Below are 13,203 nucleotides of genomic sequence, written 5' to 3'. Positions count from 1 at the left end.
TACGATGTCCAAGGTAAATGATAATGCATTGCCGTTTGCTGATGCTTCAACTATAGGTATGTTTTATTCTGTGCTACTATAAATATGCGCTGAAGTATTTAGTTGTTGTGGGGTATATTCAGTTCGTGATACTAACTATACAACAGTACGGGCACATCAAAAAGATACATATTTTGAATCTTCATATCGTTCACAAGTGCAAGATGTTCTTCATTTATTTAAGGGTCAGCGGTTTATTAATACTCATCCCGAGGAAATTACAGTAGCAGCGAAGTCTTTATATCTAATGCTCACAACATTGATCGGTGCAAGAACTTTGGGAGAAGAGTATGTTGATCTAATTTACGTCAATAGATCAGGTAAGAGGTTCCCTCAATTACTCCTGAAGCTAGGGTTCATTTTGTCATATGCATTGTTACCGTACTTATTCACCAGACTAGTGAGAAAGTATAAACCCAAAGATGGAGATGAATCTAGTAAACCAAAGGATGGTACAAAGGACTGGTTAGTTCAGTTCTTCTCATCGTATCCGAAAGTATTGGACACACTTATGAATTTGCATATCGCTATTTTTTATTTCAAAGGAGAATTTTATTCATTATCAAAACGTATCTTTGGATTACGGTATGCATTTGGACATAATAAAGATCCAAAAAAATTAAGACTCGCTAGGGGTGATTACTCGTTATTGGGTGGTATTATTTTGTTACAGTTTTTTGTGAAGTCGTTGATCAAATTTAAAAGCTACATTGATGACAAAAATAAAGTAAATCAACCTGAAAATGAGGAAAACGAAAAGAATGTCAATGCAATATTTAAAATATCCCAATTGGAAAATTTTAGAGACAAGGTGACTACTAACAATAAACTCTATAAGCAAATCAATGTGGATTTATCGAATCCGGATCATTTGCCGTATTTACCTGAAAACTCAAGGGCGTGCATGTTATGTTTATCGCCAATGACAAACCCATCTGCAGCGTCGTGTGGTCATTTATTCTGTTGGGAATGCATTGTAGATTGGGTAAGAGACCACCCTGAATGTCCTTTGTGTAGACAACAATGTCTCGAACAAAATTTGCTTCCGTTAAAATGATGAATTCTGCTGTGCAGAAGTGGTTGTATTGGTACTACCTAAAGGGCAGGTTGTTGATATCAATATTTCAGTCTATATATATCAAACCTCTGTATATAGATACATATTCATGTTTGAATAATGCAAAATATAATATTTGATTCACGTGCGGGATAGCGCTGTTTTTATTTCTAGTCGACTCAAGTTAATATTTTTTGGCGATAAACGTAGAGTTGATCCATAATTCAACAATGAGTTCAAATCAAAGGCATACTCTGCCTAAAGGTAGTGTTGACGAGGACTATCTAGAAAAGTTAGAAAGTAATATTCACGACAATAATCATGATAATTATCATAAGTCGTTTAAACCCAATAAACACAAATCATTATACTCGAGAACTGAATCGCTATTTAGGTCTACATTGAAAGTAATACAAGAAGTTTGTGTCAGGCATAAGAAGATTGTAATCGTATTGATTACCTTGATTTGTTTGTCGCTTTTTACGTCTACTCCATTTATTCCCCATTTAAGGTCAAAAGACCCAAAAGTCGTAATAATATTGGCAGCAAACGAAGGTGGAGGTGTTTTGAAATGGAAGGGGCCGCAAGAGTGGTCTGTGGAAAGATCCTCAATTGCCAACAAAAAGCATTATGCGAAAGTTCATGGTTATGGTTTAACTATCAAGGATATGACACTTAAAAAGAGGTATTCTCATGAATGGAGAGAATCATGGGAAAAGGTGGATATAATGAAACAAGTGATGAGACAGTACCCTGAAACTGAGTGGTTCTGGTGGCTAGACTTGCATACTTATATTATGGAACCAGAAACATCGTTAGAACAGCATTTCTTGGATAACTTGGAAAATGCAACTTACAGATCTTTGGAAGCATTCAATCCCCTCAACCTTCCGGTTGATTTGCCTTACGTGGACTATAACAGCCCTATTGATATGGTTATCACGCAAGACTGTGGTGGATTTAATTTAGGCTCATTTATGTTAAGAAGATCTGCTTGGTCCGAGATGCTATTAGACTTTTGGTGGGATCCTGCCATGTATGAGCAAATGCACATGGCTTGGGAACATAACGAGCAAGATGCGTTAGAGACGTTATATACGACCCAATCTTGGATAAGAGAAAGAATCGGATTTCTTCCTTTGAGAAAAATTAATGCCTTCCCACCAGGAGCATGTTCTGAATTCTCCAATGACCCTAGATATTTCTACAAAGAGCGTGATTTCGTTATTAATATGGCTGGTTGTGAATGGGGAAGAGACTGTTGGGGTGAAATGGAACATTATAAAGCATTATCTAAGAGACTCCATAAGAGATGGTGGAAATTTTGGTAGATTTGAACTTTCAGTATCATGTTTAGTATCTTTATAAATTCACAAGTAACAATTGTACATCAGTGTATATTTACTTAAGTATCAATAGAACATTTAATAGACTACCTATGTTTGTAGTGTGGTAGTGTGTAGTTCAAATATACGGGACTCCAAATTTTTGATATATTAGATAAACACGCCAAAATGGTTAGTATAGTTTCATATTTTTCAATATTGACATGTCTGACAATTTTTGGTTCAATGATGATGCCTTCCTGGGTAGTAATCAAAACGACAATAGCAATGCGTCGAATAATGATGACTTCTTGAATAATATTTTTGACCAAAATGCAGAACAACAGCAAGCACAACAAAACGTACGACCAGCGGCTAATCAATCATCGTCAAATAACACACCTTCAGCTCCACAAGATATAAGTCCCGCAGCAATATTGGGGCAACAGCAGAGTATTAATCCACAGATGTTTATGAGACAACAACAACAACAACAACAACAACAGCTTCAAGAGCAACAACGTTCTCAGCAGCTTCAACAAACTCGACAATCCCAACAGCCTCAACAGTTCCAACAGCCACAACAACTGCAACAGCCACAACAACTGCAACAACCTCAACAGACACAACAACCCGGACAAAATAGCCAACAGGCTTTAAATCAGGGGAGAAAGGAACAATTATTGAGGATGAGACAACAAATTATGCAACAGCAAATGCTTCATGCCCAGCAAAAACAACAACAATTTCAACAGCCTCAGCTGTTAGCTGGATCCGCAAATAATAATAACAGTAACTTGACTACACAAGCACAAGGTGCTATGCGTCTTAAAAATATGGAATTACAAGAAACTTCTTCACCAAAAACGTTTTCAAGATCGCAAATCCCGAATGTTTCCCAGCCTGCACCATCCATGAGTAATATAGGTCAACCTCAAGGTCGCCCGCAGCCACAGATGACACAACCCCAGAGCGTATCAAATTCGTACTCCAATAGTCCTGTCAACAATATGGTCTCGCCCCAGGTTCAGAGTAACATGCCCCAAAGTCAGCAGCAGACACCTCGTTTTTCAAATCCACAGATTTCTCAACCTTCAATACCGCCCCAAGGTCAGCAAGGTAATAAACCTCCACCTGCTCAAATCGCTCAATTACAAATTGAATTGTTTTTAACAACTTTGAATGATTTCATGAACCGTCGTGGATCACCAATATCACAACCACCAGTAGTTAATAACAAAAGAGTTAATTTGTTTTTCTTGTACATATTATCTCATAAGCTTGGGGGACCTCAAGCGTTAATAAAAGCATTGCAGCAACCTTCTCAACAACCTTCACCGTGGTCAACTATTTGTCAGAAATTAGGCCTTTATGATGGAGTTAACATCCAACAAGACATTGCACTGAAAACTCGGATTGAGAAAGAAGTTGGAAATTGTTATGTTCAGTATTTATTACCATACGAGCAATATAACAGTACACCTGATGGCCAGAAGGATATTCAGCAAAAGAGGCTTCATTTTCAAAAACAACTTCTCCTGAGGTTTCAACAACAACAACAACAACAACAACAACTGCAGCAACAGCAACAACTGCAGCTGCATCAAGGATCACCAGCGCCAAATATTGCCCAAGCCCCCCAACCACCTCATCAAGTATCGCCACCACAAGCAAGTAATATTGCGTCTCCAGTTGTTAACATGCACCTGAATATGATGCAACTGGCCCAAAGTCCCGTAATTAGCCAAGCACCTACACCCCAACAACAGAGAAAACTTTCTCGTGTTAGTAGTAATCAAAATTCTCCAAACGTACAATCTCCATATATGCAACAGCTGATCTCTCGTTCAGGTAGTATAGTACAACAGGCTCAGATGAATTCGCAACATCAAGCCCAAATGCAACAACAACAACAAACTCAAATGCAACAACAACAACAACCACAACAAGCTCAGATGAATTCGCAACAACAAGCTCAAATGCAACAACAGCAACAACAGCAACAACAGCAACAACAGCAACAACAGCAACAACAGCAACAACAGCAACAACAGCAACAACAGCAACAACAGCAACAACAACAGCAACAACATCAACAACATCAACAACAAGCTCAGATGCAACAACAACAACAAGCTCAGATGCAACAACAACAATTGCAGAGACAGCAACAAGTACCATCTGCTAGAAGTTCGAACGTCGATATTTTGGGCCAAGGTTCAGCATCTGAGCCTCCAAGAATTACAGATCAAAAGAGCCTACAATCTGTTGCTCGACCAGCGGCTACTACTTCTGAGCATAATGTCAAAAGTAAACCCCAAGAACCTAATGTTGTAAAGAATTATGTTCCAATTCGTAAGGTAATTGAGTCACATGCGGGATATGATATCAAGTCATTATCAACAGTTGCAGGTGAAATCGAAATAACCAAGCCAGTATATTTATTTGCTCCAGAATTGGGCTCTATAAACATACATGCACTTATTATGGCTTTAAAGAATTACAGCTACTCCAATAGAGGAGAAGTATTTAGTGCCTTGAACACTTTACTAGTTACAACTTCAGATTCCAATTATGCTTTTAAAATATCTGACTGTCCCGAATTATTGGACTCGTTGGCAACATTGGGATTAACTGTATTAGATCAACTTATAGAGGACAAGGTTAATAGAAGGAAGGAAGAGGAATACACTGAAAAATTTTCTTCGAATAATAATATAGAAAATGTCTTCAACAGATACGTAAATAACAAGGACACCAACGATATGGTTGAAGAAGATATTACATACGTAGTTGATTCTTTGACCGGTCAGCTCGTTGAAGATGAGGATTCCGATATGGAAATTGATGAGGTTTTTTCGCCAAGCGAATGGAATTCTACGTCTTGTACTTCTGAATCAAATAGTCCTAGTGTTAATCGTCCTGATGATGAAACCGAATTTTACATTTCTGATTATATGTCTACTTTGCTCAATTTCAGAAAGGAAAACAAATATCACTTCAGCAAAATACAAACAAAAAATGCCATGGACAATCAAATCATGCTAGTTGATCAATTAATCACCATAACCATGATATTGCGAAATATTTCGTTTTCTGAGGCAAATAGAACCAAGATGTCTAAAAATGAAATATTCAAAAATTTAATTTTTAAAATTGTTAAAGCTATTGCAACTACATCAAAAAGCTTTGTATTCCATAGAAAAAGACTATGCTTGTTAAAGGATTGTCTTCTCATGTTAGATAATATTGCTTTTACTGTGGAGTTAACTTCCTTAGAAGAAGCTTTCTTAGCATTTGTATTGGTTAGCTCCTTTGGACCAAAATTGGAGGACGGCTTTGACATTCCAAAGGTCAATTTGGATGTTTACTCATATTTACCGTTTGGTATCGACGCATTAACAAAATTGTTGGTTAGGGAACCTCATAATAGATCTTTAATGCAAGCTGTGTTAACTGGTAGTTTGAATATTTCTCCCTCAACTTACTCAAGTAACACTCTTAATATTACACCAGAGGATCAATCGGAAACGAAAAGATTAATGTTGGCATTTTTGGATGGTGACGAGGAAGGCCTCAAATCGGGAAAATTATTAACTAAATCATTCCAATTGTTTTTATGTTTAATTCCCTATGAATCAAGCACTTATGAGTTTTCAAAGTTCATTTTCACGCGATCTTCTACTGTATCTCAAGCTTTATTTGGGGCAAAGCTCATTATAGATATGATTCCAGTTGAAGACAGCACATCCCCTTTGAGTAACATATCGGTATTGTGGATCCTTCATAATAAAGAACTTATACTCTCCAATTTATCGAGGATGTCAATGTCTTTAATTGTGGAAGCTTCTAAATTGCACCCTACTACTAATGAATATAAAACACTATCTTTAGTATTAGTGAGGTCTTTCATTATGGTTAACTCATTAGTAAATGATGCCATCAATACATACGAGCTTTTAAGCCATGACGATAAACTTAAGGGAGCGATAAAAGATCTTGCAAAGCTCTCTAGAGTTATTCCAGATCCAAGCTCGGCATTAGACTGTTTATTGTCCCCGGCAGTTGATGCCGGTTTAAGTAAAGAAGTAATACGTCTTCTTGCTTTATTAAGAAGATTATCAAAGGACTGATGTATATTAGCTTTATATTTATTCAATACATTATTAATAATCTCAAGATCAAAAATCGTAAAATCAAATAAACCTAATTGAATTTTTTATTACTTCACAATATTCATAAAACACCAGTTATAATTTGATAGATTTCTGCGCTTTCTGTTAAAAAGTAAGAAAATTATCCATATACTGAATATTTTACTTTAAAAATTCATTTTACAAAACCTCTCAACATACTACATGTATATTATACATTAGGAGCTGGGTTCTTTTAGAACATGTCACTAGAAGTACTTACAATAGTAATTTTCTTTTTTTTGCACCCTATGGAGTTTAGGCGATGGAGAAACATCTGGTCCAAACCATACACTTTAAATGATTTTTATTTACAGTCCTCAGGAATCCAACATAGGTCAAATAGAATTCTCACGTCTCCTGCTACATATATATGACTAGTATTTCCTTGTATGGGTTGCAGAAGAGTGATGGCAAAATCTTCATAAGATAGATAATGATTACATAATATAGACAACCTCGGCACTTCCTCAACTTCATTACTTTTGGTGGGGTATTCATTTGTAATGATTCAAGATATTAATATATATATCAGTTTCTTGTATTCTAACGCTAATAATACACAAATTGTTGTAAATACTTATAAAATGTCATTTGTCGGCGGTGGAGCTGACTGTTCAGCAAATAGTAATGCTATTGCTCAATTTAACAAGCATACTCAACAAGATAGATCGTTACAGAGACAAGCGGCAAATCAACAAGGTATAGTTCAAAATGGTCAAGGATTTAAGAAAGATAGTATGATGAATGAGAGAGAAAGACAAAACATGGATCAGTTTATGAATAATGGACCTTCTCAATCAAATTTCCAATTTCAACCTATGAGACATGAGTTGAATATGATACAACAGAACCATAAGCAGCCTAATGTTCAGAATAATTGGACTAATGAATTTCAAACGAATTCTCCATCACCAGTACAAAGAAATACACCATTAGCGAAGACAGGAAGTCCTGCAAATGCACAATGGGCGACCGAATTCCAACAGCCAATGGATCAAACATTTAACCAATCAAACCAGCAACAGTTTAATAATATGCCGAACATGAGAATGGGGGGTTATCGTCCTATGATGGGAATGTCTATGATGGGAGGTGGAATGCACCAACAACAGAATCAAATGCAGCATCAGGAACAGAACCAAGATCATCAAGTTGATTGGGACAACCAATTTAAGGAAATAGAACAATTGACAAACGAGACTAAAGATGCCGAAGCTGAGCAAGTAAAAGGTGAAGAGGAACCAGAAATCGTTATTGATGATAAATACCAAGCTACTTTCCAGGAAGTTTGGGACAGTTTGAATTCGGAGGAGGTTGAAAACGATTTTATAAACCAACAATACGAGGAATTCAAGAATACTCAGCGTGATTCCATGCCTGCGGATATGGCTCAGTGGGAGAAGGATTTTGCTAAATATGCATCCACTAGAGCTCACTTCGGAGATTATCAATTTGAAGATAACCAGCATAATCAATTCTTAGATTTACCAAAGGAACTGGATCCATATGAAATCGGATTACAGCTAATGGAAAACGGAGCCAAGTTGTCGGAAGCAGCATTAGCATTTGAAGCAGCTATTCAGAGAAATGAAGGTCATATAAATGCATGGTTGAAGTTGGGTGAAGTTCAAACGCAGAACGAAAAAGAAATTGCTGGTATTTCAGCATTGGAAAAATGTTTGGAATTGCATCCTGAAAATTCTGAAGCCTTAATGACTTTGGCAATTTCGTACATCAATGAAGGATATGATAATGCTGCGTTCGCTACGTTGGAAAGATGGATCTCTACAAAATACCCACAAGTTGCTGACCAAGCACGTCAACAGAATCCCGCAATCGATGATGAAGATAGATTTTCTTTAAACAAGAGAGTGACCGAATTGTTCTTGAACGCTGCGCAATTGTCTCCAAACCTGGCGAATATGGACCCCGATGTCCAAATGGGGTTGGGTGTCTTGTTTTATGCCAATGAAGACTTTGACAAGACTATTGATTGCTTCAAAGCTGCTTTATCCATCAAACCGGATGATGCGGTGTTATGGAACAGATTAGGTGCCTCTTTGGCCAATTCTAATCGTTCTGAAGAAGCTGTTGATGCGTACTTCAAGGCATTAGAATTGAAGCCAACTTTTGTAAGAGCAAGATACAATTTAGGTGTTTCATGCATAAATATCGGTTGTTACAAAGAAGCAGCGGAACATTTACTTAGTGGCTTATCAATGCACCAAGTCGAAGGAGTTCAAACGGATGCGTCAAGCACGCTAAACCATAATCAATCGACTTCCTTGACAGAAACTTTGAAGAGAGCTTTTATTGCATTGGATCGCAGAGATTTGTTGGAGAAGGTCAAACCTGACATGGATATAAATCAATTCAGAGGTGAATTTAGCTTTTAAGAGGTTGCAGATGTTCTTAGTACATAGTAATAACATGAAAATGGTCAGGTGACCACCATGACTCAGTCTAAAATTTTCTCAAAAGATACTGGAGCATAGATAAAAGATAGTTGAAGTTAGCGGTTAATATTAGTAGTATACATTTCCGATAAATATAAGAGATAAATCTGTATTAGTATAATATGACATTTCCTATATTACCTATAATTTCTTCCTCCAATAAAGAAGCTATAGCTGAATTCTCGGTTGTGGGGCAAATTTTGCTTCCACTCGAATCAGTTTCGATTTCCAAACATTTTCTCCACCAATTTCCAAATTACATCGATGTAAACGTTGACACTACCTCTTCAAAAGTTGACATTGACCAAATTGTTGAATTGTTAAATAGTGGGATTAAACAGGTATTTATTAAAGAGTCTCAAATTGAAGAATTCATTTTGTCGGGTGGGTTACCAAGTTCCAGATTCGCTATTAAATTTGACTCTTCAAAAGTGTCGGATACGGCGTTAGAAACAGACAGTGCGTTTGTATTCAATTGCGAACTTGCAAAGGATGACGCCAAAAAGTACAGTCAAAGTGGTAATAGAGGTCTCTACTATGAAAATCCTTCTATTACTCAGGAATTGGCCAATAAATTAGCCACTGAAGATATTTATCCTATAATTGCTAGCGAATCTTTAACTACTGCTTCATCAGAGAGTGGTAAGATTTCAATTTCCTCATTGTTCACTGCTGGTTTGACCACTGATCGTCCTGATGGTCTTTTCACTACTTTGATCACTACACCTGCTCCATCCTATACTGCATTAGGTATTGTCTATTCATCAGTTGAATCTATTCATGCCTCAATTGCTGAAAAACAAGGCGTATATCAATCCAGAAAACGTCGTGACGAATTATGGTATAAAGGTAAGACTAGTGGTGCAACTCAAAAATTAGTCAAATTGGAAAAGGACTGTGACTCTGATGTAGTCAAATTTATTGTTGAACCAAGAGAAGGTTATGGATTCTGCCACTTAGATAAAAATTTTACATGCTTCCATGATGGTGAATTAAAACAAAAAGGTGAAAGCTTTGGTAAGGGATTAGCAAGGTTGGATAATACATTACAAGATAGATTTCAGTCTGCACCTGAAGGTTCTTATACTAAAAGGCTATTCAATGATGAACCGTTATTAATCGCCAAGTTGAAAGAAGAGTTGGATGAATTAATAGAAGCTGGACAAAGTTCTTCAAAAGATACTAATGAAGTCGCTTGGGAATGTGCGGATTTGTTTTATTTCGCAATGGTTTGGTGTATTAAGAATGGTGTTAGATTAGCAGATGTGGAAAGAAATCTTGATATAAAAAGCGGTAAAGTTACTAGACGTAAAGGTGACGCTAAGCCAGCATACTTGAAGACTGATAACGAGAAGAGCGAACAAAGTAACGAAGAATACAAGATGGAAACCATATATGTTAATGATAAAACCACCGATCCTAAAGATATTGCCAAGGCTTTAAATAGACCTGTTCAAAAAACTGCAGATATTATGAAATTAGTTTTACCAATAATTGATAAAGTTAAGAAAGACGGTGACAAAGCATTATTAGAGCTCACATCTAAATTCGATGGTGTCAAATTAAAGTCGCCAGTCCTTAGTGCACCTTTCCCAGCTGATCTAATGGATATTTCTGAAGAAATGAAAGAAGCTATTGACTTATCTATGACAAACATTGAAAAATTCCATGCAGCTCAATTACCAAAGGAAAAAATAATGACAGTTGAGACAGCCCCAGGAGTCTACTGCTCTCGTTTTGCTAAGGCAATCGAGAATGTTGGATTATACGTTCCAGGTGGTACTGCAGTATTACCTTCTACCGCTATGATGTTAGGTGTACCAGCAAAAGTTGCTGGCTGTTCGAACATTATTGTTGCTACTCCACCTTCCCGTTCTACCGGTAAGTTAACACCAGAGGTTGTATACGTTGCTCATAAACTAGGTGCTAAGTGTATCGTTATGGCAGGTGGTGCTCAAGCTGTCACTGCAATGGCCTACGGTACTGAAAGTGTGCTCAAGTGTGATAAGATTTTAGGTCCCGGTAATCAATTTGTGACTGCTGCAAAAATGCATGTCCAAAACGATACACAAGCATTATGTTCGATTGATATGCCAGCTGGTCCATCTGAGGTTTTAGTTATTGCTGATAGTGAAGCGGATGCTGATTTTGTTGCAAGTGACTTATTATCACAAGCAGAACATGGTGTTGATTCTCAAGTTATTTTGGTCGGTGTTGGCTTAACGAAGGAAAAGTTGAACGAATTTGAATCTGCCGTCAAGAAACAAGCTCAGGTTTTACCAAGAAAAGATATTGTGGCCAAATGCTTATCACACTCATACACGTTGTTAGTTGACACATACGATGAAGCATTCAAGTTATCCAATAAGTATGCTCCGGAACATTTGATCTTACAAGTTGAAAATGCTAGATCGTTTGTTCCTGATTATATTGAAAATGCTGGATCAGTATTTGTTGGTGGTTTATCTCCAGAATCCTGTGGTGATTATTCTAGTGGTACTAATCATACATTACCTACATATGGTTATGCTAGACAATATTCTGGGGTTAATACTGCAACTTTCCAAAAGTTCATTACTTCCCAAGATGTTACTGAAGAAGGTTTGAAGAGCATTGGTAAAGCTGTTATGACCTTAGCTGAAGTTGAAGGTTTAGAAGCTCATAGAAACGCTGTTCATGTGAGAATGGAAAAATTAGGTTTATTGTAATGTAACTAAGTACCAAGTTTAGAGTAATCTTGTATAGACAAAATATATTTAATTAAGCGTATGCTAACTTTATTATATAGTTCTGCTGGTCAACAAAAATTAGTAGTTAAAAATCTTGAATCATATTAGTTCTATAATTTGGATTTGGTTGACTCTTCTCTAGAATTGTTCAATGCTTCATAAACATTAAATTCCATTCTCATGAAACCAGTAATAGATGCCATATTCATTACAGGTAATAACTGGCATGCCCAGAAACCTCCAATCTTATTTTCAAGATCCATCCAAAAATAAAGGTTAGCTAACCCAAACCAATAAATTGCACCCTTAGGTCTTCCAGTGGGAAGATTGTTCATAGAATATGCACAACCGGCCAAGGTAAATCCATCAGCTTCATACTGCAGTGGTATCTTTACTCCAAATTGATCCTCTACGTCAACGACGACTCCAGGCGGTAAATGATTCTGCGTTGCATAGTTAACAGTTTCAGGTTTCAATATTTGCTTGTTTGTTTCGACACACATACCCTCATTCAACCAAACTCTGATAAACTTTAAATAATCGCTGACAGTGCCATAGCACCCTTGACCACCCATATCAATTTCCGGATCCACATTTAGCGGTCTCTTTTTCATTACTTTTAAATTTTTGTTTCTATCTGGTATATGAGTGTCAACCATATTGTCAGTATTATTGACATGGAAAGTACATGAACTCATTCCAATCGGCTCAAATATTGAAACTTTTAAGTAATCTCCTAATCTTTTTCCTGTGACTTTTTCAATCACCTTGCCTACCCAGTCCGTACTATGTCCATATGTCCATTTCTTCCCAGGCTCATGCAACAACGGCATCTTATCATTGGTAAATAAAGCATTTGTTGGAGAGATGGAATTTATATGCGGATCTCTTTTCATACTCAATGCAACATATTGCAGATCTAGGAACCCGTATGAAAAACCTGCAGTATGGTTCAATAAATGTCTTAAAGTCACATCAGTTAATGGTTTCCGTGGAGGCTTAATGAACGTACCACTTTCAAGATCAACCAGATCTGCATCTATTACACCGATACTACTTATTTGTGGTACGTAGTTCTTCACAGGCGCATCGAGATCAACCTTTCCTTGCTCGTACAATTTCAATAATCCCATGCATGTTATGGACTTGGTACAAGAGAAAAATGATACCACATTGTCTATAACCATCTTTTCACCAGTTTCAATATTTTTGACACCTTTAGCATTCAAGTAAACTGTTTCCTTGTCATCGGTCACTCCTGCAATTACACCATTGATTTTGGCTGATTTCAGGTCTTCTTCTGGAGTAGTCAATTCACCTATTAGATCATTGAGCTCCGTCGCAAGTTCTTTCTTTTGGTGAACAGTAAAACTCATATTCAACATCCAATTCTATTTATTC

The 13,203-nt window shown here is 36.9% G+C and overlaps 6 protein-coding genes across 6 annotated transcripts; 5 read left to right on the top strand and 1 right to left on the bottom strand. All coding sequences in view use genetic code 12, as the record gives it.

Annotated features, from left to right (window-relative positions):
* Window positions 1–4: 4 nt before the first annotated feature.
* On the top strand, window positions 5–1,096 carry DEHA2F09174g (DEHA2F09174p; the record flags this gene model as incomplete). The annotated part of the gene is made up of 2 exons (XM_460760.1): window positions 5–56; window positions 147–1,096. The coding sequence occupies 2 exons, from the start codon at window positions 5–7 to the stop codon at window positions 1,094–1,096; spliced, it is 1,002 nt and encodes a 333-aa protein (XP_460760.2).
* A 230-nt stretch (window positions 1,097–1,326) lies between these two features.
* DEHA2F09152g (DEHA2F09152p) lies at window positions 1,327–2,427 on the top strand (the record flags this gene model as incomplete). The annotated part of the gene is made up of 1 exon (XM_460759.1): window positions 1,327–2,427. One exon carries the CDS (start codon window positions 1,327–1,329, stop codon window positions 2,425–2,427), a length of 1,101 nt encoding a protein of 366 aa, XP_460759.2.
* A 218-nt stretch (window positions 2,428–2,645) lies between these two features.
* Window positions 2,646–6,554, top strand: DEHA2F09130g (DEHA2F09130p; the record flags this gene model as incomplete). The annotated part of the gene is made up of 1 exon (XM_460758.1): window positions 2,646–6,554. One exon carries the CDS (start codon window positions 2,646–2,648, stop codon window positions 6,552–6,554), a length of 3,909 nt encoding a protein of 1,302 aa, XP_460758.2.
* A 647-nt stretch (window positions 6,555–7,201) lies between these two features.
* On the top strand, window positions 7,202–9,013 carry DEHA2F09108g (DEHA2F09108p; the record flags this gene model as incomplete). Its single annotated transcript, XM_460757.1, has 1 exon — window positions 7,202–9,013. The coding sequence occupies one exon, from the start codon at window positions 7,202–7,204 to the stop codon at window positions 9,011–9,013; it is 1,812 nt and encodes a 603-aa protein (XP_460757.2).
* A 182-nt stretch (window positions 9,014–9,195) lies between these two features.
* DEHA2F09086g (DEHA2F09086p) lies at window positions 9,196–11,781 on the top strand (the record flags this gene model as incomplete). The annotated part of the gene is made up of 1 exon (XM_460756.1): window positions 9,196–11,781. One exon carries the CDS (start codon window positions 9,196–9,198, stop codon window positions 11,779–11,781), a length of 2,586 nt encoding a protein of 861 aa, XP_460756.1.
* A 131-nt stretch (window positions 11,782–11,912) lies between these two features.
* Window positions 11,913–13,178, bottom strand: DEHA2F09064g (DEHA2F09064p; the record flags this gene model as incomplete). The annotated part of the gene is made up of 1 exon (XM_460755.1): window positions 11,913–13,178. One exon carries the CDS (start codon window positions 13,176–13,178, stop codon window positions 11,913–11,915), a length of 1,266 nt encoding a protein of 421 aa, XP_460755.2.
* Between the last annotated feature and the right edge of the window lie 25 nt (window positions 13,179–13,203).

The sequence above is a fragment of the Debaryomyces hansenii genome, assembly GCF_000006445.2.
Source record: "Debaryomyces hansenii CBS767 chromosome F complete sequence".
NCBI classification, from domain to species: domain Eukaryota; kingdom Fungi; phylum Ascomycota; class Pichiomycetes; order Serinales; family Debaryomycetaceae; genus Debaryomyces; species Debaryomyces hansenii.
This window is presented reverse-complemented; position numbering and strand designations above follow the sequence as displayed.